Below are 21,650 nucleotides of genomic sequence, written 5' to 3' on the forward strand. Positions count from 1 at the left end.
AAAAAATGTTTCAAACAAAAGTTATTTAGTTTAAGGAAAGCATTTTCATTTTAACTTTTCCTCTATTTTATACGACTTAAAAGACAGCATCTACCGATCCATGACCCTATTAACCTAATTTGATCATTTATGAACCCAAAGTCCCTTTTTAGGTCTGAAATACAATATAAAAATTTCAGTTTGGCTAATTATATGATCTTATAACAGTTGCTCCAAAATTCTGATGTATCATCACTATTTCTAAGCGTTACGAACTTTACGAACTAAATTTAATATACCTTGATATATTTCATTTATACAGAGTTTGATAAACACACACTTGTGCATTTGTTCAAATATGCAAATGAATGGCTATTTTACTTTATTTAACACGTCAGTTTCAAAAACAAATATTTTCACAGCCGTACTTTTTTAATCAACATTTCCAATATATAAATGTTTCAATTTATTTCACTTGAACATTAATATTTTTCAAAGGTCTTTCAATAATTGATCATCATGAGATTTCTTTCTTTATTGTGTTTTGTTGGCTGTACATTATTTGTGAATTCAGAAAGCGTAGAAGGTAAAGAAAATATTATTTTAGTACTAAAAAATTATAAGAAATACTTTTTAAAAATATCTCTAAGACGTTATACTTGTAGGTCGATATATGTGCATGAAGATATTCTAGGTATCGTTGTTTAAAAATTTTGAATGAACCAAAACGTTTTTGTATTAGGCCAAGCTTATTGTTAAACGTCTGCTTTCAAGCTTATTGTTAAACATTACATTTAACGTATGTGAATTTTGATCTGAAGATTTTCTTTTAGAAACAACTTGTTTACACACATCAAACCTCTTTACACAGAGTATTGAGTTATATGGCAATTTTTGGAATTTTTGCTTTGCATTTATTAGGAACCGTTCAATTCCCTTGAACAACAACTCCGGGACAATAGTTTAAAAAATTACTGATTTTTTGCAGATTTGCAGAATTTGATACTTAATGGTGTATTGAAAAATCGTAATAATTTTGCAAATGGTTTCGGAGGAAAATTACCCTCTCTAGATCCCCTTCAGATCGATGACAGTTTTTCTGTAAATGCCAACACTATAATTGAGTAAGTTGTTTTATTAAAGATATCCAGATACCATTCAAAATTATTTTGTTTTTAGGCTAAAGGATACAATCCAGCATGCAACATTTAAGGGTTTGACTTCATTTGATCAAGCTAGCTTGCATTTAAATACAATTAATAGTACCTTTAGTTTTAAACTTCACATACCAAAAATCGAATTTTCAGGAGATTTCAATCATGATCCAGTAGTTCTTAATGTCTCAAATGGCTCATTCAGGTATGGATTGATTATTATTATAATATAAAAAAATTTTTCATCAATATAAGTATTTAGAACGAGCATCTTGCCCTCAACCTTGGACTTGCTCGTCAATCGCTCAACTTATTTATAACATCTAATTTATTGACGATTCTTGTAGCGAAAATCAAACTAAACATAATGGAGCTATAAAATCCTAATTAACGAGTTAACGATGGAACCGCTTAACGAAAGTTGTCAATATTAGCCACAATTGGTAGCAGGTAGTGTGGATAAGTTATAAAAGTGTGTGTGAAGATAATCCTTTGAAATCTAAAAGCGGTGATAAATGGATATATTGATAGAGCCGCCTTTGTAAATTATGATCCCCGAAAATTTTTAATTGCCCCAAAAGCTTCAAATTGGCTGATTTTGGAATCCTGTATGAGTACCTGCTTTTGTTCATTGTATAATAAAAAGTTTTACGATTTTCCGATACTGTCAACTTCGGTTTGTCACTCAACAAAGCCGATTTGAAATTTTCAATATGTTAGATTCAGAGATGCCCCTATGTTGAGGGTTACACCAAAAGCTACAGTATCATAAATTTGATTCTCTTTTTATTAAAATAAGAAAAAAATATGTGGTTATCAACTTAAAACTTGCAGGAAAATAAAAAATTGACCGAATTCATAACTTAAAAAATTACAGCTCTCTTAATATCGCCTTTGCTCCGTGTGTTAAGAATAATTTTTACGTTGCTGCAACACCAGTTTTGACTTGCTACCTCTTGGTAATATTGAGGATTCGAGTATGTTAAAGCTAAAAAATCAAAATTGTGACTGTATATTATGATGATGACGGTGGTTTAAAAAACACATCCACTGGGATCAAAGCGATTGTTCCTGCAATTCGTCAAGAATCTTTCTACTGCCTCAAATCGATTACTAACACTTTACCACGAACCGCCTATTAATGTACGGAATGATTTTAGCTCAACTTTAAATGATGTTGAATTAAATATAATTGGAGATTTTAATTTTGTTACTTACAAACACCAGAACGGCAAACGGCAAATACCAGAATTCAGTAATCTTCGTGTACTCTTCGAATTTGGTGGACTAACAACAAACGTGAGCTCATGAGTTATTTAAAAAATTAAAAACATTCAACAATAAATTTCATTTTACAATAAATATTTTTTTTAGATAAAAATTCAGGCTGAAAATATTTCGGAAAATTATGTGCAATTATTTATTCCATTGTTAACAACTGACATGGGTCCTTTACTACAGCAAGCTAGCGAAACTTATCAGACCGAAATTTCCCAGTTTGTTACTAATTACCTTAACGAAATGCATCGAATTAAAGCATAAATTAGTCATCTAGGCAACATTAACTGTTGTAATCAGATACCCATTGTAAAATAATGTATTGTGCTTAATAATAAATTAATGCAAATAACTTGTATATATTCTAATAATTCCATGCCCAATTTCAGAAGAAATAAAATTTTCTAAGTAAAAAATATTAGATCCAATGACCAAATCATATTTTCTGAAGCGGGCCAAATTTTTTGAATACAAGGCATTATTTTTATTGAAAAATTTATTTTTATTAGATTGCAGATATTTAGATACTTTAAAAAGCCTTTCGATTCCTTCAAGGTTGAGTTGTCACATTTCTCTTTTTTATTTTGGTGCGTCCAGTATTGACACTTGGACTAGGTATTTATTCATTTTGAATTGTTTCAAAACATGTTTTGGAAAAAGTATGAAAAATAATGAGAACGAGTAAGTATTTAGTGAGTGGTGATTTGTATACTTCCTCCGAGATTAAAAATACCAAACCAGTTATAATATTTTCCAGGGGATTATGTTGGGAAAAATGAAATTTTTCGAAATTTTCTGTTAATTTGACTTTATTTCAAGTCTATTGATGAAAATTTCAACTTTCTAGCATGTTTAGAACAGAAATATTGTTGGGTGATTTTTCGCGCGCTTTCTTAACAATTCACAATCAAGCACTTCAATGCAAAAAGGTCAAAAATGGAGGGATGTTGTAGAGTAAGCTTTAAACTACAAATAAAAATTTTATACATTTTAAAAATCCGATTTTTTCATAGACTTTTTGAGGGATAAAAACCGTAAAAATCCCGTTTTCGAAAACTGGATTTTTGCGAAAAAGATCAATTACATGATAAAAAAAATTTTAGAAGGAAATCGTTCAATATTCTATCGAGTCACCCACCGGTAACCTGCAGTTTTACGTTCAGGAGCATGTTTTGATGGGGATCCTGGAAAAACTTTCCATGCGAAAATTAATCATGCTCAAGGTCGGATTATGTTAGAATCTATTATTTATTTTAGTATGTCCTTTTGCATACAATACAGTACATCCGAGAAGTCCTTAGCCATCTTCACTTCCGTCGTTGATTTCATTCATATGTTCACAAAAATGAGGAAAACAACTACGTTTCTTGGAGTTTTGATCAAATCACGTATATCATATAATGAACTATGGCTTATTTGCGAAACATGAAAAAAGATTTCAAAAAATTAAACTGAAGAGAATAAACGAGGTAATGTTGACAAATATTTTTAATAATTCAAGGTACAAAGGTCGACTTATGCCAGCAAGTACAAGGATCACTATTTAAACATTTATTATGTAAGAATACGAACAAAAATTTGCTAAAAAATAAAAAACTTTATCAAATACTATGAGATTATTTACTTCTTTCCACTTCTCAGACTGAATATTTTTATCCAAATTTTTTTTTACTTGATGACGTCATCAGAATCTAAAAAATTTAATTTTGTTCTTCCACATCCAAATTTTATTCAATTTTGATAAACCAAGTATGTAATTCTACAAAATTTGGGTCATACTTTTCAAATTTGAAATGTTAATTAACCTAACTCTAATAGGTTTCAAGAATGTGGAGTAATGGTCCCGAAATTAAGCACATAAATGATAGCTTACGAAAAACCGACATCGCAGCTGGAAAAAAAGACCCAAAATTAGTGGGTTTTAAAAAAAATTCCACTAAAATCGGATCAAATTTACACATTTCCTTACTAACTTTACTTATAAAACATACATTTTGTTTCGCGCCTCTATTTCTTACGCATCGGTGGCGGGTGCCTCTTTTACCACGCCCTAGTTACGGACCTGGTTGGAAATCCCCGGTTAAATCCAAAGTTACATGGCATGTAATATCACACTAGCAATGTTACTTTGGTTTTTTTTTTTGGATGCTATATTCAATGGGCATAACTGATTGTAATTTTCACCAATAATTAAAAGATTATAATTAAAACAAATATATGTTTAAATTTAATTAGGACTAATAAATTGGATTAAAAAGTTTTTAGTATAATAAGAGGGTTTTTTTTAGCCCCGGACAATAAATAATTTTAAAAAATACAAATCCCAACGCGATAAATAAAATCAGAAAAAAAAATCCAGTAGTTAATACGACAGATTTTAACAGTCGGAGTTCGTTATTGAGAAGATTTGACCCTTTCTAGAATTGAATGAACCCCGACTGTTAAAGTCGCTGTGTATACTACCTGAATTGTTTCTTTCTTTTCAGAATTTATTTTACATATTCAAGTTTTTGATTTTTTAAATTATTTATTTTATTAGAAAGTTTGAAGAGTTCCGGGAATAAAAAACCTTATTATATACTATATTAAAATTTTTCAAGCCAATTTTTAGTCCTAATTAAATTTAAACATATTACTTATATAAATTTTTGATCCCCTTTTAATTCCTTTATTTTGATACCCTACTCGATAGGTTTGGTTAATTTTTTTTATTAACGTGTTACTATTTCGCTCGCAAAAATCCGCCAATTTGTCTTTTTTTTATTCAAACACCCATCTAAGGACACTTGGGTTTTTAGACGAATATAACAATAATCCAAGCCGTTCGGAAAATACGAGGTAATAAAAAAAATTACAAACAAATATAAATACATAAAAACAAAACACGAGCGAAAAACTTATCCTTGATAGTCGGTTAAAAGGGCGACGCTCACTCAGCCTCGACATTCAAATATTTAAACAACAACAATGTCACAATCTTAGCATAATTACCTTTGTAATTATAACAATACCGCAAAACAAATATTTCCACAGATGTTTTTTAATCATTTCAAAATAAGGTATATAAATACTTAATTATCTTCAACTCAGGCATATTAAAAAATTAATATTTTTCAAAAGGCATTCCTAATACCAATCATGAGGTTTCTTTCTTTATTATGCTTTGTTGTGTGTGCATTATTTGTGAATTCAAAAAACGTACCTGCAGGTAAGAAATAAATTTTACTTTAAAGCTTAAAATATAATACCCTAAGAGCCTCTATAAGTGATTAAAAAATTTAACTAACACCGGATTATAAGTTCTAATGTGGCATCAAAATAATGAGCATACCCCAATATCATACAACACGGCACATACAATAAACAAGAAATATATCATAGGATGTTTTTCTTTAGGGCGGTGTTTTTGTAACAACTTTTATTCTACAGCGCGAGCGTATCTACAGCTTTTCAAAATTTTTTGAAAACTACAGAGAATTTAGTCGCCGTACAAACTTACTTTTCATATTGAATCATACACTTACACTAAGTAGATTTTTATATTAATACAAATTTACTCATGGCGTTATTCCTAAGAATATTGAGAAGAAAATTATTCTCTCAAAATATTCTGTTCTCAATATTTACAGCAGCGCGAGCATATAAATTTATCAGAAATTTCACACTATTTTCCACGTAGCTGAAATAAATGCAAAACAATTTATTTTCTTGATCGATTAACTGCAATACAGTGTTCTTGTGTCAGATTATTAAACACAAGGCCCAAAAACTTCAGAACCCAACCAACTCCTCTGTAGTCGACAAACTCTACCCACCAGCCAACACGTAAATACAACAATAATTCAGGTATATAAAATTTTCGGCCTTTTTCTCTGGTTCTATTTTTTCCGATTTTATTTTTTCCGTTTATTTCTAATATAAATATTTCAGATCTCTAAGAGAACAGGGCCAGCATATAAATTTCTTGCAGAGTCACCATCTAAATACTATAATAATACTTATTTTGTAGATAATGTATCTGAAGTATTTTTAAAGAATCGCGAAAATTTTGCAAATGGTTTTGATGGAAGTTTACCTTCTCTGGATCCTCTGAATGTTGATAGTTTTTCTGTGGTTGCAAATACACCATTTGGCCAGTAAGTAACATTTTATTGGGCTTCCTAAATTGACATTGTACAAAAAAATCTTTCTTTTTAGGACAAAAAGTACACTACAGCATGTATCGTTCAAGGGTTTCAATTCATTTGATAAAATTAAGAGTCATACAAGTCCAAACGGCAATTTTGCTATACAAATTCATGTACCAAAAATAGAAATGGCAGGAGACTACACTACTGTGCCTGCTGTTCTCGATGTTGCTGGTGGCCAATTAAAGTAAGTAAAGTCATCACCTTCGTAATTTAATGTCATATTATTTCTCTAATATGTAATGATTCTATGTTGGCTATTCAATTTAAAATCTATATCTGAGTGTTGGTGTTTTTCTAAATATTAATTATAACTGGTTATTAACTTTTAAAGGAGAAAATAATGGAAAAATTCGTTCCAACGGCCTTCAGCCATAGGTTTTTATTTCAATTGAGACTTTGTACAGGTCCCATACTTCACGGAATCGTTATGCAAAGGGGCTCGATGTGTTGACAATGGCAAACCTCTTATGCAATTTATTTTAAACTATCTGACTATATATTTTGATTCTAGAGCAACACTAAATGATATCACAATTAATATTGCTGGCGAAACACAAAAAAGTAAATCTACGATCAAATTCAATAATGTTCACGTACAAATCGTGTTCAAAGCACCAACAACAAATGTAAGTTAACAAAATAATAATAAACCGATGAAAAAGTCATGCAAAAGTAAATTTTGTAACATAAATTTCAACAATTTTTTTTTTTTTTTAGATTGAACTAAAAGGAAAAAATATTACTGAAGAATATTTAAAAACATTCAAACCACTTTTAGCTTCTAAAATGGGTTCACTTTTATCACAAGCCACTAAAGTTTATCAGTCCGAAATTTCCGAGTTTGTTGCTAATTACCTCAATGCTATGCATGAAGGCACTGTTAAGCTTCTGTAGAAACATGTGAAAAAATAAATAAAGTTTTATTATTTCAGAACAATGCATTTTTCTTAGGAAATAAAATTCATTAAAATCAATTTATTGTTTTTATTTTTATTTGTTTATTATAATATTCGCATTTTTGAAATTTGTGTTATTATTTAGATCAAATTGTTTTATTTCATCTATATTTCAACGAAATCATGGTTAAAGTTGCAGAGGATGTGTGAAAACTTAACAAAGAAAACTTACAAATAAAAGTTCAATGTATATCATTAACTATTATCGATCAATTTTCGAAATGGTAATTTTTTTTCATTACAGGTTGCATAGGTTTAATTTGTGATTTTGGGAATAACGCTATCTTTGGGTTATAACAATAAATTCAAAAACGTCTTCAAAGTATCATTGGTCATGATCATATAAATTTAAATAATAGGTACTCACGATATAATATAAAATAACATAAATTAAAAATTTTAAGAAATTCCCCACACAAAATCATGTCTAATCGATTCGTCTGTGGCAACGTAGCTCCTAAACGGATGGACCAATTTTGATATTATTATTATATATTTTAAAAAAAGGTAATTTGATCGAGTTCCTACGGAGGATAGGAAGCCCTAAACTTGCATGTGAATCATAGCTAAGAACACTCTCGATCAAATTACCTTTCAAACAACAACAAATCAAAATCGGTTCATCCATTTAGGAGCTACGATGCCACAGACAGACACGCAGACACGTTAAATCTATAGCACTCTCTCTTTTTCAGAGTCTAATAATTTTTGCAGCTCAGATAAAATTTTATTGAGGAAACGATTCATTCGATATTTTATTAGTAAGATTTAATTGAGAATCTTGACTGTTGTTTAGAATAGTGTGACCATCATTTTTTTTTTTTTTTTTTGAAAATATTAAATTATCAAACTTAAAATGAAAAGATAGTATAATTCGAAATGCCACATTATGGCTTTTGCAATTTCTTGTAAACTTAATATATACACTACCTACCTTATCGATATATGTGCAAGAAGAGCATCGTATGATTTGATATAGTTAATTTTTCTCAAGAAATATAGAAAAATTTCTATAATATTATAGACTATTTATAATATTATAGATATACTCCAAACATCTTAAGGTTTCACCTCGGAATCTAACGGAATAAGCTGAATTTTTGTACAAACTTTAATTTTGATGGTACAAATTCAGCTTATTCCTTTAGATTCCGAGGTTGATAACTTATTTTGATTTAGATGATCGGGTCGAAATATATTTAGTGATGAAACAAATGTTGTATACGCACAAAAAAATATTTCGAACTCTTCTGTTAATTTGTATAAAACAGAAAATCTTTAGTTATTAAAATAAATAAGGGTTAAATTTATAAAAGGGACATCATGAAATCTCTAGCCTTAGTGTGTTTTACTATATGTGCGTTAGAAATTTTTGAAAGAGTCAAGTAAAATAAATATTTACCTAGATAGATGACTTTTTCTAGAATTCTTGGAATGAATAACCATTTGGGTCTTAGGGTGAAACTCAAATGAAGTGGTTTGCCGCCCAACTTATAGTTTTACTGTACTACTTTCATATTATTAAACGTACTAAATTTTCAAAATAAGATGATAGCCTTTATTTCCTATACAAATAATTTTAACATATACAAACATATATTTTTAACATATGTACAAAAACTAATATTTCCACAGCTTTCTTCTACATTCATTTTACAAGTTTTAGAACAACAGTTTGACACAGAGACGGGGTTTGAAAGATTTTGTTATTTGTATCATTTAAACATACTAAAAGCCCATAAAAGTCTCCAAAGTATCAAAAATTGTATATAAGTATTTGTATTAAATATAATTTTAAGTTCAAAAATAGCAGATATTTGTATGAAATGGTATCAAAAGGTCGAAAGGTAGGATATCAAAATCCAGGAAATGTTATAATGCTGAAGATTATGATAATGGTTTAAAATGGGGTGAAAATAAAGATAAATCTGAGTGACAAATTTGATTCTGATCTATTTCTTCATGATTTTTCTAGGCTCTCAATCCGTAATTTAGGACAGTACCATATTGTTTTTTTTTCAATATACATATTTTGTATTACACTTTCAACGAAAATCGGCATTTATCGCTGTCAGATTTCTCTACAAATTCGGTCTCCGATTTAAATAAACACCATAGTCTTCTCGAACATAAAATTTTATATGGTTTGAAATCCCACCTGACTTTTAATAAACTATCAAACCAGCATAAAAAGTAAAAACAGTCATATTTCCTGTAAAGCGAATTTTCATTTTTCTGAAAATCATTTGATAAGATTATTAAATTATACTATACTTACATTAAATATATTCTTGACGTATTATATGTCCTTTCTTTGTTAGAAAACAAATATTTCCACATCTGGCATTTACATATTTTATTTTAGTATAAAAATACTGTAAGTTTTATTTCATCATATTTAAAAATTAATACTTTTCATAAAATACTAATCATGAAATTGCTGTCTTTATTGTATTTTGTTAGCAGTGTAGTTTTCGTGAATTCATTAGAATGTACACGTAAGCAAAATTTATTCTGAAACTAAAAGTATTTACCTTTACAGGGGTCAAATTCTGAAAGCGTAAGCCTTGAGAAATTTTTTTTTCATGATGAATTCATTTCTTTGCCGGACTACAAACAAACAATATTTTTTTTCTACTTAAAAACTATCTCTGGAAGTCTGGAACGATAATCGTTCCTTCAAAATATTTTAAAATACTGTTTTACCTGTTAACAGAAATCTTGCAATATCTCAATAAATAAAAATAGTAGATACGAGGTAGAAGAACAGATAAAGAATAAACTAATTAAAGATGAAATAGCAGACTTAGAAAGTAGAATATATGCTGCAATTCCAAGGTCAATTAGGATTGGATTTTTAAGCTGAAATTAGTAATGGTAGCTTCTAGTATTGTTGAAAATGTATGAAACAAGGCGGTGCCTTTATTAATAATTGAATAGAGTGAGCACGCCTTAATTTTTTTTTTAAATCGCATTAGAAAGCTGAAGGCCCATTATTTTTATGGATTTTATTTACTATACAATTTATATGACAACTTTTTCTTGCAGATCAAGATGAAAGCAACAATCATACCCAAGCTATATTTAAACACCGTGAAAATTTGGCGAATGGCTATAATGGAACATTAAGTCCTCTAGATCCTCTGCATGTTGGAAATTTGACCTTCTCTGACAACATTGAAAATGACGTGTAAGAGATAATGTGTAACCAAATCATCTGGGCTTTTTAACTATCAAAAAATACGATCTGAAAACAAAAAACCGAGAGTTATGGGAACACAGAGTGTCTGATAAGTAGAATAGAATTAAAAAGAATATATTTTACTCCTACATAAGAAATCCTCCATTGCAAATTTTTTTGACCAAAAGACAAAATAAATAAAAAATTATGAAAACTTATTTCAGGAAAGTAAAATTGCCAATGGAATACTTATCTGTCCTGTTAATAATTGTAGGAATTTTTTCGTATATTTTCTTCACGGCAATTTATTGAAACAACTATTTGAAGCCCCCCTCATAGTTTTTTAATGATAGTTTGGTCCTATTTTAAAAATTTCGCATGGGAATAAACTATTAACCAATTTTGTTTTTTACGAAATTGATAAATATTTCCGTTTTTCCAGAATGCAAATTATTTTTAAAGCAGAAAGATTATTAAACTTTAATTTTCATAATTATTTATTATTTCTAATTCAATTTGCCATTACGAGATGAGTTTACATTGTAGATGATGAACTGTTTTATTCAATTCTACTAATCGAACACCACGTATTTCTACATCTTTCAGTTTGTTTGTAAATTTTCTAACTTATCATCTTATTTCAGGGTAAACATTACAATACATGAAGCAATAATTACAGGTTTATCTTCATTTAATTCTGTTAAGAATTGTTTATTAAGCAATGGCTCCTTTGTGTCTTTAATTGGTATACCAAGCTTAAATGTCGCAGGAAACTACAGTACAGTTTCAGAAATTCTCGGTGTGTCAAGGGGTACAATTAGGTACGTATTCAAGCAAGCTCTTCAAATGGGTGCGATTATTATGGTTCACAGATTTGACTGGACCCAAATGATGAAAATTCTATCTTTCTTCAAATGTCTAAAACACTTCAACGTTATTATTGAATTGTAACAGTGAGTCGTGTGGCCTAGAGGTAAAATACTCGCTCTCTGTGCTGAAATCAACACCCTGCACTTGGAATAAATTTTTTAATGTTGCACAAATTCATAAAATCAATTATCGTTTATATTAGTCTTACCATTAGAAAATTATCAGGGGATTACATTATTCAGTTGTAGTGATTGTCTACAACTGAACTTATTATCAAAATTTTCAGTTTCATAATATTAACAGAAAAAGTTTTATAATGTGTAGGAATTTTTAAATAGCGTAGGCTATAACTAACTAAAAATAATAAACAATGACTATAAAATAATTTCCACTCAAAATTGAAGAAATCGAGTTTATTGTTCATGAAATAAGTAGTTTTTTTAACTGTAAAGATTTTTAGAATCGTTAATTCAGAATGTTTTTTGTGGTTTAAGTGCAACATTAAATAATATCGAGATATCCATTAACGGAACTTTATCGCGAGATCAAAGGAACCCAGTCAGCAATCTAACAATGTCTGTGATATGGGACCCTACTGCCATGACAAATGTAAGTTGGCTTTTAATTTATAAATAACTAAAACACATTGAAAAGAAAATTTTTATCAATAATTTTTAACGTACTTTTTTAGATTGAAATCAAAGGTAAAAATATTTCTGAAAACTATGTAAAATATTTGAAGGACACTCGTTACTTAGGGAAGATTTTGAATCTAACCTACTCAACCTACCAGCCTGATGTTATCCAGTTTCTTACTAATTACTTCAACGCCATCGAAAACCGATACACTCCGAAACACCAATAATAGCAATCTCTATTACTATTGATTTATGTATGAAGCTCGTTAATAAATTCATGCGAGATTACTTTTGTTTAATTATTCATATAAATACTAAACGAGTTTAAAATAATTCAAGATTTTTTTGTAGTGTTTATAATGCGAAAACAAATAAGGCATGCATATGGTCCAAGATAATTTTGAGGCCTATGAGTTGACCTGAAAAAAAAATTCTCTTTTCTTCAATTCTCGAATGAGACGAGTATTGCCACAATAGAGATTTAACCATTCAATTAACTATGATAATTAACGGAAACACAATCTTTACAATTTAATTAACGTCAAATTTAGAAGAGGTAATGTTTCAAATACGGAAAGTCATGTACCTTGAATCAAACAACATTATGTATCTTGATTCACTTTACAATTATACTCTTTCGTTTTTTATTGCTTGATAAATATAAGAGGGAAAAGTTGGAGCTGTTGCTGAAGCTGTAGACGACTATAAGAGAAACGTGTAAGGTTTTCAATGGCTCAATTACTGAGTGAGCTAAGATACATTATATTTTACCATGGCTCACGTACCATAGTTTTTACTTTTTTTATTGATAGTGAGTGGAATATTAGTGCTTAAAACAGGGACAATTCTCATGGCAATATTTTAATGCATACTTGGTATTTTGGTATTACATCTTCCCCTACTAAAAAACTTTAAATTTATTTTAATTATTTCTAAAATAATTACCAAAATATCCATGATTAGTATAGTTTATTTTTCCACAGCTACATTAAATAATACGAAAATTAAACACAGGCTTTATGACTACGATAAAATATAATTTTGAAATATTCTGTAAATAAAGCTCATCGTACCACTAACTAAAAAAAACCTCAAATAACCATATAGTTTTCCATTGTATTTGATGGTGTGAGTATGTAATATAGAGAAAGACCTAAATCAGCAGACAATGGCGTCGATATGCCGGCGCCAGACAACACCATTTTATTGTATACCATGGCAATAAAATTCACTTGTTGTCTTTACTTACTCTTGCATACTAAAAATGTCTATACTTTAAATCTATCCTCTTTTATTAAATGTACAAATAAAGTTAAGCTCATAAATAGAAATATTTTTATACAACAGTATGAGTTCATCTGAATTTCAACCTTTCATATCTATAGGAACACAGACATTTAAGTTAGATTTTTGCCTGGTGAAATTTTAGTGGTACGGTACTGTTATTGTGATAAATTTCATAAATCAAGTTCTATATTTATCGTGGCAGCAGTTTTAATCTTAGGGGTTAAGAGAGAAATGAAAAGAGAAATTTCCAACTCAAGAGTGTTTCCGCTGAGCTTAAGGCCCTGCCTGTAGTCGTAAATAAAATTTAGTGAAATCATAAACCTATCAGGTACCTTTTCTTGCGAATTTCACGGACAACGACTTTTGTGCCAAAACTTTTGAAATTCTACCTTCAAATTTTGATACTTGGCAGGTTTTTAATGAATAAACTTTGAAAAACTGTCATTGGTAATATTATTAACCAATGTTTCCATGACAATTGCCTTTACGTCTAAATTGGTGCTGACTTGCTTCCTACAGCGAAGGGTTTCGGAGGCTAATGACCCAAAATATGTGTCATACTTGGAAGGAGAGGTTTTTTATTTAACTTTCTTTCTGTTAAGATTCTCCAGAGTTTGTAAAAAAATGTTGATTTTCAAATCCGTTTAAAAATCAGCACATGTTCATAGATGAAAAGAGATAAATGAATATTTAAAACTAGAAGCAAATTTTTAGTAAACGTCATAAAGTTTTAGGAAATCAAACATTCGAAAATCGATTAAATTTTACGAAACCGATTAAAAAACTGTACAAATAGACTTTTTCATTCGATATCCAACGAATTTACAAAAAAAGTTACTCACAAATACCAAGCAACCGTAAGGATTCCTACAGAATAACCACTTTACTTCAGTCATTTATTCCAAAAATACTTAAAGGTGTGCGATAAAAATCGAGGATGAGATAGTGCTCAATTAAAATTTTTATTAAAAAAAGCTTGGTGGACATATCCGAAACCTTATACAAGAAAAAAATCACATGAAAAAACACCTTTAATAACTGTGAATGAAAAATGTTGATATTTCATTTTCAATTTCACGCATATTACATTTTCTACAGGATGAAAAAAGGAACTTTATAACATTTGCAAAAGCTATATCACATAAACATTACGGTTCTATAACCATACAGTTAAGCTCAACTACAATTCGATATATCAACAGCCATCACACTGAATAAATGGTTTTTCTAAGATAAAATATTAAAAAAAGAAAAATAATATAATCCAATTATAATAGTAAATTGCATAAATGTACTAAATCATAGATGAGATGACATAAAGGAATAATTATTATAGCTTTTTTATTATTATAGCTTACCAATTTTTTGTCTCCCCGACAGAACTAAAAGATTTTAGAGATACAACAAACTGTTACAGATAGACCAAAATTTTTAAATACAATAATGTTTTTCTTTTAACTTTGTTTAACATTTTATAAAAAAATTTACATTTACATTTTTGGCGAGTGCAACTACGAAGAGGCTTTGGAGATAATATTCATAAAAACATTTTCTACTGTTTTGAGCTCAATAAAAAAGATCCCTGCAATATTAGGTAGGAAAATGGCTTCCTGTAAAACTGCTTCAAACCGTCCCTAAAATGTTAAAATATTTTTCAGGTTCTGATCAAAGTCTCTTATGACCACAAAACTTTTTAACCGAGCTTAGGACGATAAAAGCTGCACATACATTATAATTATATAGGCCGTAGCTCGAAAATAACTCGTTAACAAATTTTTTGGCCATGAGAGCTTTTCATCAAAACGATCCGAAGAACGTTTTGGGGGTGGTTTGAAAAAGTTTCCTAGTCATGTTCTAAAATCTATAATATATTTGTAGCTTTGATCGCCCATAGCTTGAAAACTACTCACTATAAATAATTTGTGGCCGTAGGACCTTTTTTTAGAAGGATATAAAGAACTTTTAGGGTGATTTAGAAAAAATTTCACAGAAAGCCATTTTCCTAACTAATATTGAGGGGTCTTTTCTGAAGTAAATACAATCTGTATATTGCGTACGATTGTGTGTTTGCATTTATGAAGATATGTGAATGTATAAATGTAGGGGAAAATCGATTGTATTGTACCAGTTTTGACATAGACTCAAATATTAAATACTGTGCTGGTATCTGGTATCTGCTGAAATAATATGCTTAAGTGATACAAATATCAATAGTATTTTACTTTCTTTTTATTTATAGGCAATTTAATTACTAGTATGATATACAAATTACATGATGAATTCGTCATTAACTAGCAGAATAAGCTTTAAAATGAGAGGTAAATCATGGAATTTGATTAAGGAATAAGGAATATCGATAAAGGAATTATCCCGAAAGGAAGCTATTGATTCAATTAGTTATTTTTGGTTTGGTTGCAAGAGTAAAATTAGAGACATCATCATATTAAATATTATAATAATCTGAACAAATATGATCTAAATGCATGAAACTCAGACTTTGTCTTATTTTTATTGGCCTGTTTTTAAACTTAAAGATACTTAAATAACACCAATACAATTAAGTAAACTACAAGTGGTACGATTTAAGAAACCAGAATTTTTTTTTTTTTAAGAATCAAAGAAATATACGTTAAATTTTAGACGTAGCCTTAAAAATTGAACACGTCTCAAAAAAAAAAATTAAGAAAAAAAATATTTTTGAAGTGTATACTCTCCCCTATATTGTATATCTTAATATATATATTTCTTGTGTGCGTGTGTATGTGACTGAACTCCTCCTAGACGGCTGGACCGATTTCGATGAAATTTTTTGTGTGAGTTCAAGGGGATTGGAGAATGGTTTAGATTTACCATTCGGTCCAGTACAACTGTTTTTGAGGGCTCCGTACCAAAAAAATGAAATTTCATTAAATGGTGGGAGCGCATATAAATCATATCACATTATGTATACTATGTGTACTATGTATTTTTAATAGTATTCAGGTATTGTCAATAGGAATTTATTAGAGCCATATGCGAGCGCAGCGAGCTCTACTATCAAAGGTCAGGGCAAAGGTCGAAGGTCAGGCCAGTCCAATAAATAGGAGTTAAATTGGGGTTTAGCGGGATGGGGTTTAGCGGACAGGCTAAACGTAGTATAGGTATTCATGAATTTGAGTTACGTTTTTACGGGACAACGTCCGTCGGGGCCGCTAGTATATTATAATATTTGAACACTTGTCAATAAAGTAAAGAAAACGTCGATTGTAGTTTTCGATTTCTGTTTTTGGAGTGAAAATGTGAAAACGGAAATTGGCACGAAGTTTGTTATCATCAAAAATAGGAAACGTTAACACTTTTAGTAGCATTATTTCCTTATAAATATTACCGTGTATTGTGTTGTTACTATATACATGTATATACAGTACACAAGTTGGACTATTCAGGGTGAGTCATTTGACGATGAAAAATTTTGCTAAGAAAGAATAAATATGGAGTAAACAAAAAAAATGTTGCGCTAAAAGATTAATACTTTTCAGTCACCTAGAAATTGAAGGCGATCTTAGAGAAAAAATTGGAAATTTATTCATTATAAAAAGTAAACATATTTTGTTCGATACAGTTTAACTTTTAGATAATGTTGAAGAGTAAGGAAAATCTCTAGGTGTTTGAAAGACAGACGTCCCAGTTCAAGTCTCATATTTTTTGTTTGAAAAATTTTTTCCTGTCTTACAGCTTCCTTACGAGATTTTTCAACTAAAATGGTGCGCCTTGTATATGAATGTATAATACCAAAGTAAATTTTACTGAAAAAAACATGTAATGTATTTTTTTTTCCATTTTCTTTATTTTTATTGTATATTTTTTAAAGAAACATGTCATAACAGATTTCATGTATATAACGAATCAAATATAAAAAAAAAAAAAGAAGAAAAAAAATAGTTCTTTTTTATATTCTATTTACAATGTCAATATTTTTCTATTTTTTCTACTCTGCTAAAGAGTGTCAATTATCGATTGTTTTATCAAATCACTTAGGAATTTTGTATAAAAAGTATCTCCCGTTCAAAAAAATGTGGCACAAAAAATTTACCTGCACAAAACTTGATTACAAAATTGTACGATGGAATTTTTCTAGCTGAAACTATTTAATATGCACGATTTTTTGTGCATATTTTGAAAAAAAATTGACTAGAAAAAAGTGCTTCAAAGCAGCTACAAAGAATCGTTCAAATAAATATTACCAAGGATAATGGATCATTCATCTGCGACAACTTTCTAATTTAAAATAAGGATTATCCATCGTCTGACGCCTTCAAATTGAACTAAAATATTTCGGTGCCCAGATCAAATTCGTAATGCTTTTTGGTAAGTACCAACTTCCCATCCCTTCAAACAAATTTCGCGATTTTTTGCAATTTTTTAAGGCAAAATACCCCTTTGAATTTGATGAAACTCGGCGGATGGCGGGCTTTTGATCCAAAAAGTATAAAAATCAGGTTAATTTAATAATTAGACCGATAGAAAGTTACAATGTCAGCGAGTATCATGGACAAAACTTCATTTTCAAAAAATTAAAATCCATAAAATTGTGAACAAAAGTGACGATAAGTGAGAGCTATAACGTGAAAGTCTTTGTTTTTAAAGGAAATAAATTGCCCAGCAAAGCGAGCGGGTATCTGCTAGTGTTAATTTAAAGTTGTGAATCCCTAAAAAACACTTTTTACAAAATATGATATGACTAAACTTATTTTAATAAAAATGACGATTTCAATAATAATAATCATTTATGAGGAGGAAATATGACCTTATAACCGGTAAAGTAAAAACAATGTACAAAAAAATTGTTTTATCACGATCTGTTTATATAAATTTTACATACTTTTTATTTGGAAATACACCAAAAAAATATATATACTAAAATGAACAATAGATTTTTTTTTAAATAATAACAAATGCAGCCAAATGTGAAGAAAATAATATAAAAATGAAGAGAATGTGTCAGGAAAGTATAAATGATTTTCAGTCTCATTAGATGTTCACAGATAATAGAGATTACACTCTTCAGATAATAACAATACCTCTGACGATAATTCTGAGTAAGTATAAACGTGGAAAAAAAGATAAAATTCCCGTTTCTTTCATAAGTCCCTCGTGTGTTGGTATATATATTATATAAGAAGGCAGACGCCTTTTCGTTATGTTTCGTTAAGAAAAATATTTTTCATAAAATTAAAAAATATAATATAAATATGTTTTTCTACACGCTGACCCATTTTCATCAATAGCGGTTAAAATATTGTTGGGTGACCTAACTGTCTTAATTGTTTAAATAAAATGAATGTAAGTAATAGTTTAAAACCATTTTATTCTAATACTGACCATTTTTTAGTAGTGTTAATAAATTGCAAATTAGAGATTACCATATTCCTATAAATCAGTGCCCAATTAAATTAAGGAAATAATATTTTTCCATTTTCAAGAAAACTTTTTTAATTTCCATATCAGATGTTTTGCTGTCACTAGTTTACCAAATCTGCAGCTAATATCCTTGTTTTTTTCTAAATAATCGACAAGCTTCTGTAACTGTTTAATACTCTCATCTGCGAGTTCACTGTATGACTGGTCAGGCTGCGTTGGTTTTGCTGTTGGTTTTGATGTTGGTTTTAATGTTGGTTTTGGTGTTGGTTTTGATGTTGATTCTGGTGTTGGTTCTGGATGAGGTTTTGGGACTACAATTTCAAAATTAAAATATACCTAACCAAGTTATCAATTATTTGAAAGGGATTTCCCTTATCCTTCGGACTCCCAATACCAAATAATCATTCATTTGGTAAGCACTACTACAACGTTATCTCCGAGTTCACCGTGCTCCTCGCGTAAGCAAAACCGTAGAATTCAAAAAAGCTTTTCTCAGATTTTTCATGATAAAAGTAATAAATAAATAAGATAATTAATTATTTACCTGTCTCTTCACCCAAAACAGCACAAGCTAAAGCGAAAATCGATAGTACAAAAATTGCCAATTTCATTATAAATGTAAGCAGTTTTAATATGTTCCAAAAAGAAAATGATTTACTTTTTTGAAAGGACTTACTTTTTTCCAACTATATATACCATTTTGAAAGATGATTAATCATTTTTATTGACAAATATACGTAAAGCAGTGATAATCATTTCTTTTTCAGATAATAAAATACTTAACACAAATTCTGAATAAAATTTTCAACAGTAATTAGTAGTGACGAAATAAAATAGAATACCTATTGTATTATGCAAATAATAATGATTGACATGTCTAATTTCAAACAATAATTGCGATTGTGCATCACGAATTCTTTTTTTCATTCAAGTGAAGTGAATTTTCGTTACATATGAGATAAATTGAAGTCACGGTAAAATCGAAAGTCCGGTATAATTTTGAAAAGTCTTAGATTAACTAGATTGAGTACTACAATAAAGAAATTTTTGGTAAGAATTCTTTGTCCTTACGGTATACTCGAAATTTGCAATTTTAATCATTGAAATCATTTAACAAATGACTTAAAATTTATAAAATAAAAAAACCCCAAACAAATTTTTCGGGTACGGAACCATAAACTCGCACTGGAAACACATCGTAGTACACTTTCCATTAAATTACCCTTTTCCTTTAAGCCTTTTCCAATCTGAGCCGATTTTGATGATCATCGCCAATTTTTTAGTTTTTCGAGTACTTATCTTTGTTTTGCATTACAGCCATATTCTGAAATGGAATCTTCGTGCAAATCGATAGTTATAAAGAAGTTTTAAACTGGAATTAAAATCATCACCCTGTCGCCTAGCACGAATTTTTACCGTGCATCTCCCGGACCTTAAGATTCTTAAGTTTCAGTATAGATTTATATAGAATGCAAAATTCTACACTTGTGTTTCTCTTTTTTTATTACTGAATAATGCTGACCCAATAACAAAAGTAAATAACCATTGTTGGCGGACTTGAAAAATAAAAAAAAGATCATTTTAATCGTCATTATCTATCTCTTCTTACTTTTTTCATTGATGTATTTTCTAGAGTAGTATAAGTATTATTTAAAAATAAAGACAAATAAAATATATATGGCATAAGAGTTAAAATATAGATCATCTAACCTCGATCTTATATTTCAAGTACTATGAATTGAATGAATGCATGAAGCAAACAACAATCTACTCTCATACTCTTCAGGAAAATCATTGAACAGTGATAGGGTACTTCAGACTAGAGAGAAGAGAAAAATATCTTTATATATAAAGTTGTATATTTATATGCATCTACATTGTGTGTGGAAAGTTTCTTTCTAATACGATTTATTCCAATACCATGCTGAGTACTATATATCATTGATATATCATTGGTATTCTCGTAGAATAAACGGTTGCTGTGCTGGATGTAACACGAAATGGCGAAATATAAATAATTTTGGATTGATACAACTATGTCAAATAATATCCTATCCAGGATTGTAGTAGACACAAAACCTTTGCCAAAATATCCTTTAACTAACAAAACATTATTAGCTATTTTTAACCAAAATAAACCAAACCAGTAGTTATTGATCACAAAAGATTTACAGGTATTTAGCTGAACATACCAATTCGAAGATATGTATTTTAAACTAACACATTTAAAACTACTCAATCTCCAATCAATGATAAGTGACAATAATTTAAAGTGCTAAAATTGATACTTTTGATATTGAGATAGGAGAAAGCATAAAAGGATGCACAAATTATAGCAGATTAAATCTCTCAATAAACTTGCCATGCATTAATGTCGTCGTAACTTCCCTAACTTAGTTTAATTGGGTCCTGCACTTCCAAGTAATTTCTTATAAGATGGAAACGGATAAATAAAAATTTGGTTGAAACAGGTTCCTCAATATTATGGGGCGAAATTCAAATTCACCCTGTTTATGAATTATATGGGTATCTAGAACTTAGTAAAAAGTCTATTAAAGGTTCATCTAACGAAGAGACAAACATTGCTCCACTATAAAATGCATTCACCCCGAACACACATATATTTTTATTGTATATAATAAGTATGACGATATGTTAGATACAGCTTACAGAGCCACTAGTAATATATGATATAGTCAAGCGACTTTTGCTGCTTC

The 21,650-nt window shown here is 29.3% G+C and overlaps 4 protein-coding genes across 5 annotated transcripts; 3 read left to right on the plus strand and 1 right to left on the minus strand.

The window, feature by feature from the left end:
- The first annotated feature begins 433 nt into the window (after positions 1 to 433).
- On the plus strand, positions 434 to 2,763 carry LOC123301504. Its single transcript, XM_044884268.1, has 5 exons — positions 434 to 565; positions 968 to 1,103; positions 1,159 to 1,338; positions 2,294 to 2,432; positions 2,508 to 2,763. Exons 1-5 carry the CDS (start codon positions 499 to 501, stop codon positions 2,673 to 2,675), a joined length of 690 nt encoding a protein of 229 aa, XP_044740203.1. The 5' UTR covers positions 434 to 498; the 3' UTR covers positions 2,676 to 2,763.
- Positions 2,764 to 5,498: 2,735 nt separating this feature from the next.
- Positions 5,499 to 7,523, plus strand: LOC123301506. Its single transcript, XM_044884270.1, has 5 exons — positions 5,499 to 5,619; positions 6,421 to 6,547; positions 6,609 to 6,785; positions 7,113 to 7,227; positions 7,319 to 7,523. The coding sequence occupies exons 1-5, from the start codon at positions 5,550 to 5,552 to the stop codon at positions 7,493 to 7,495; spliced, it is 666 nt and encodes a 221-aa protein (XP_044740205.1). The 5' UTR covers positions 5,499 to 5,549; the 3' UTR covers positions 7,496 to 7,523.
- A 2,421-nt stretch (positions 7,524 to 9,944) lies between these two features.
- LOC123301505 lies at positions 9,945 to 12,534 on the plus strand. The gene is made up of 5 exons (XM_044884269.1): positions 9,945 to 10,055; positions 10,606 to 10,747; positions 11,383 to 11,559; positions 12,103 to 12,217; positions 12,300 to 12,534. The coding sequence occupies exons 1-5, from the start codon at positions 9,989 to 9,991 to the stop codon at positions 12,471 to 12,473; spliced, it is 675 nt and encodes a 224-aa protein (XP_044740204.1). The 5' UTR covers positions 9,945 to 9,988; the 3' UTR covers positions 12,474 to 12,534.
- A 5,944-nt stretch (positions 12,535 to 18,478) lies between these two features.
- LOC123301512 (protein TonB-like) lies at positions 18,479 to 19,603 on the minus strand. 2 transcript variants are annotated; one of them, XM_044884279.1, is made up of 2 exons: positions 19,478 to 19,603; positions 18,479 to 19,244 (listed from the first exon to the last, which is right to left on the minus strand). In XM_044884279.1, the coding sequence occupies exons 1-2, from the start codon at positions 19,542 to 19,544 to the stop codon at positions 18,991 to 18,993; spliced, it is 321 nt and encodes a 106-aa protein (XP_044740214.1). In that variant the 5' UTR covers positions 19,545 to 19,603; the 3' UTR covers positions 18,479 to 18,990. The 2 variants fall into 2 exon arrangements, with proteins under 2 accessions (XP_044740214.1, XP_044740215.1); XM_044884280.1 differs by having other exon boundaries at positions 18,479 to 19,226; positions 19,478 to 19,601.
- Between the last annotated feature and the right edge of the window lie 2,047 nt (positions 19,604 to 21,650).

This window comes from Chrysoperla carnea, chromosome 5 (genome assembly GCF_905475395.1).
Source record: "Chrysoperla carnea chromosome 5, inChrCarn1.1, whole genome shotgun sequence".
Taxonomy (NCBI): Eukaryota; Metazoa; Arthropoda; class Insecta; order Neuroptera; family Chrysopidae; genus Chrysoperla; species Chrysoperla carnea.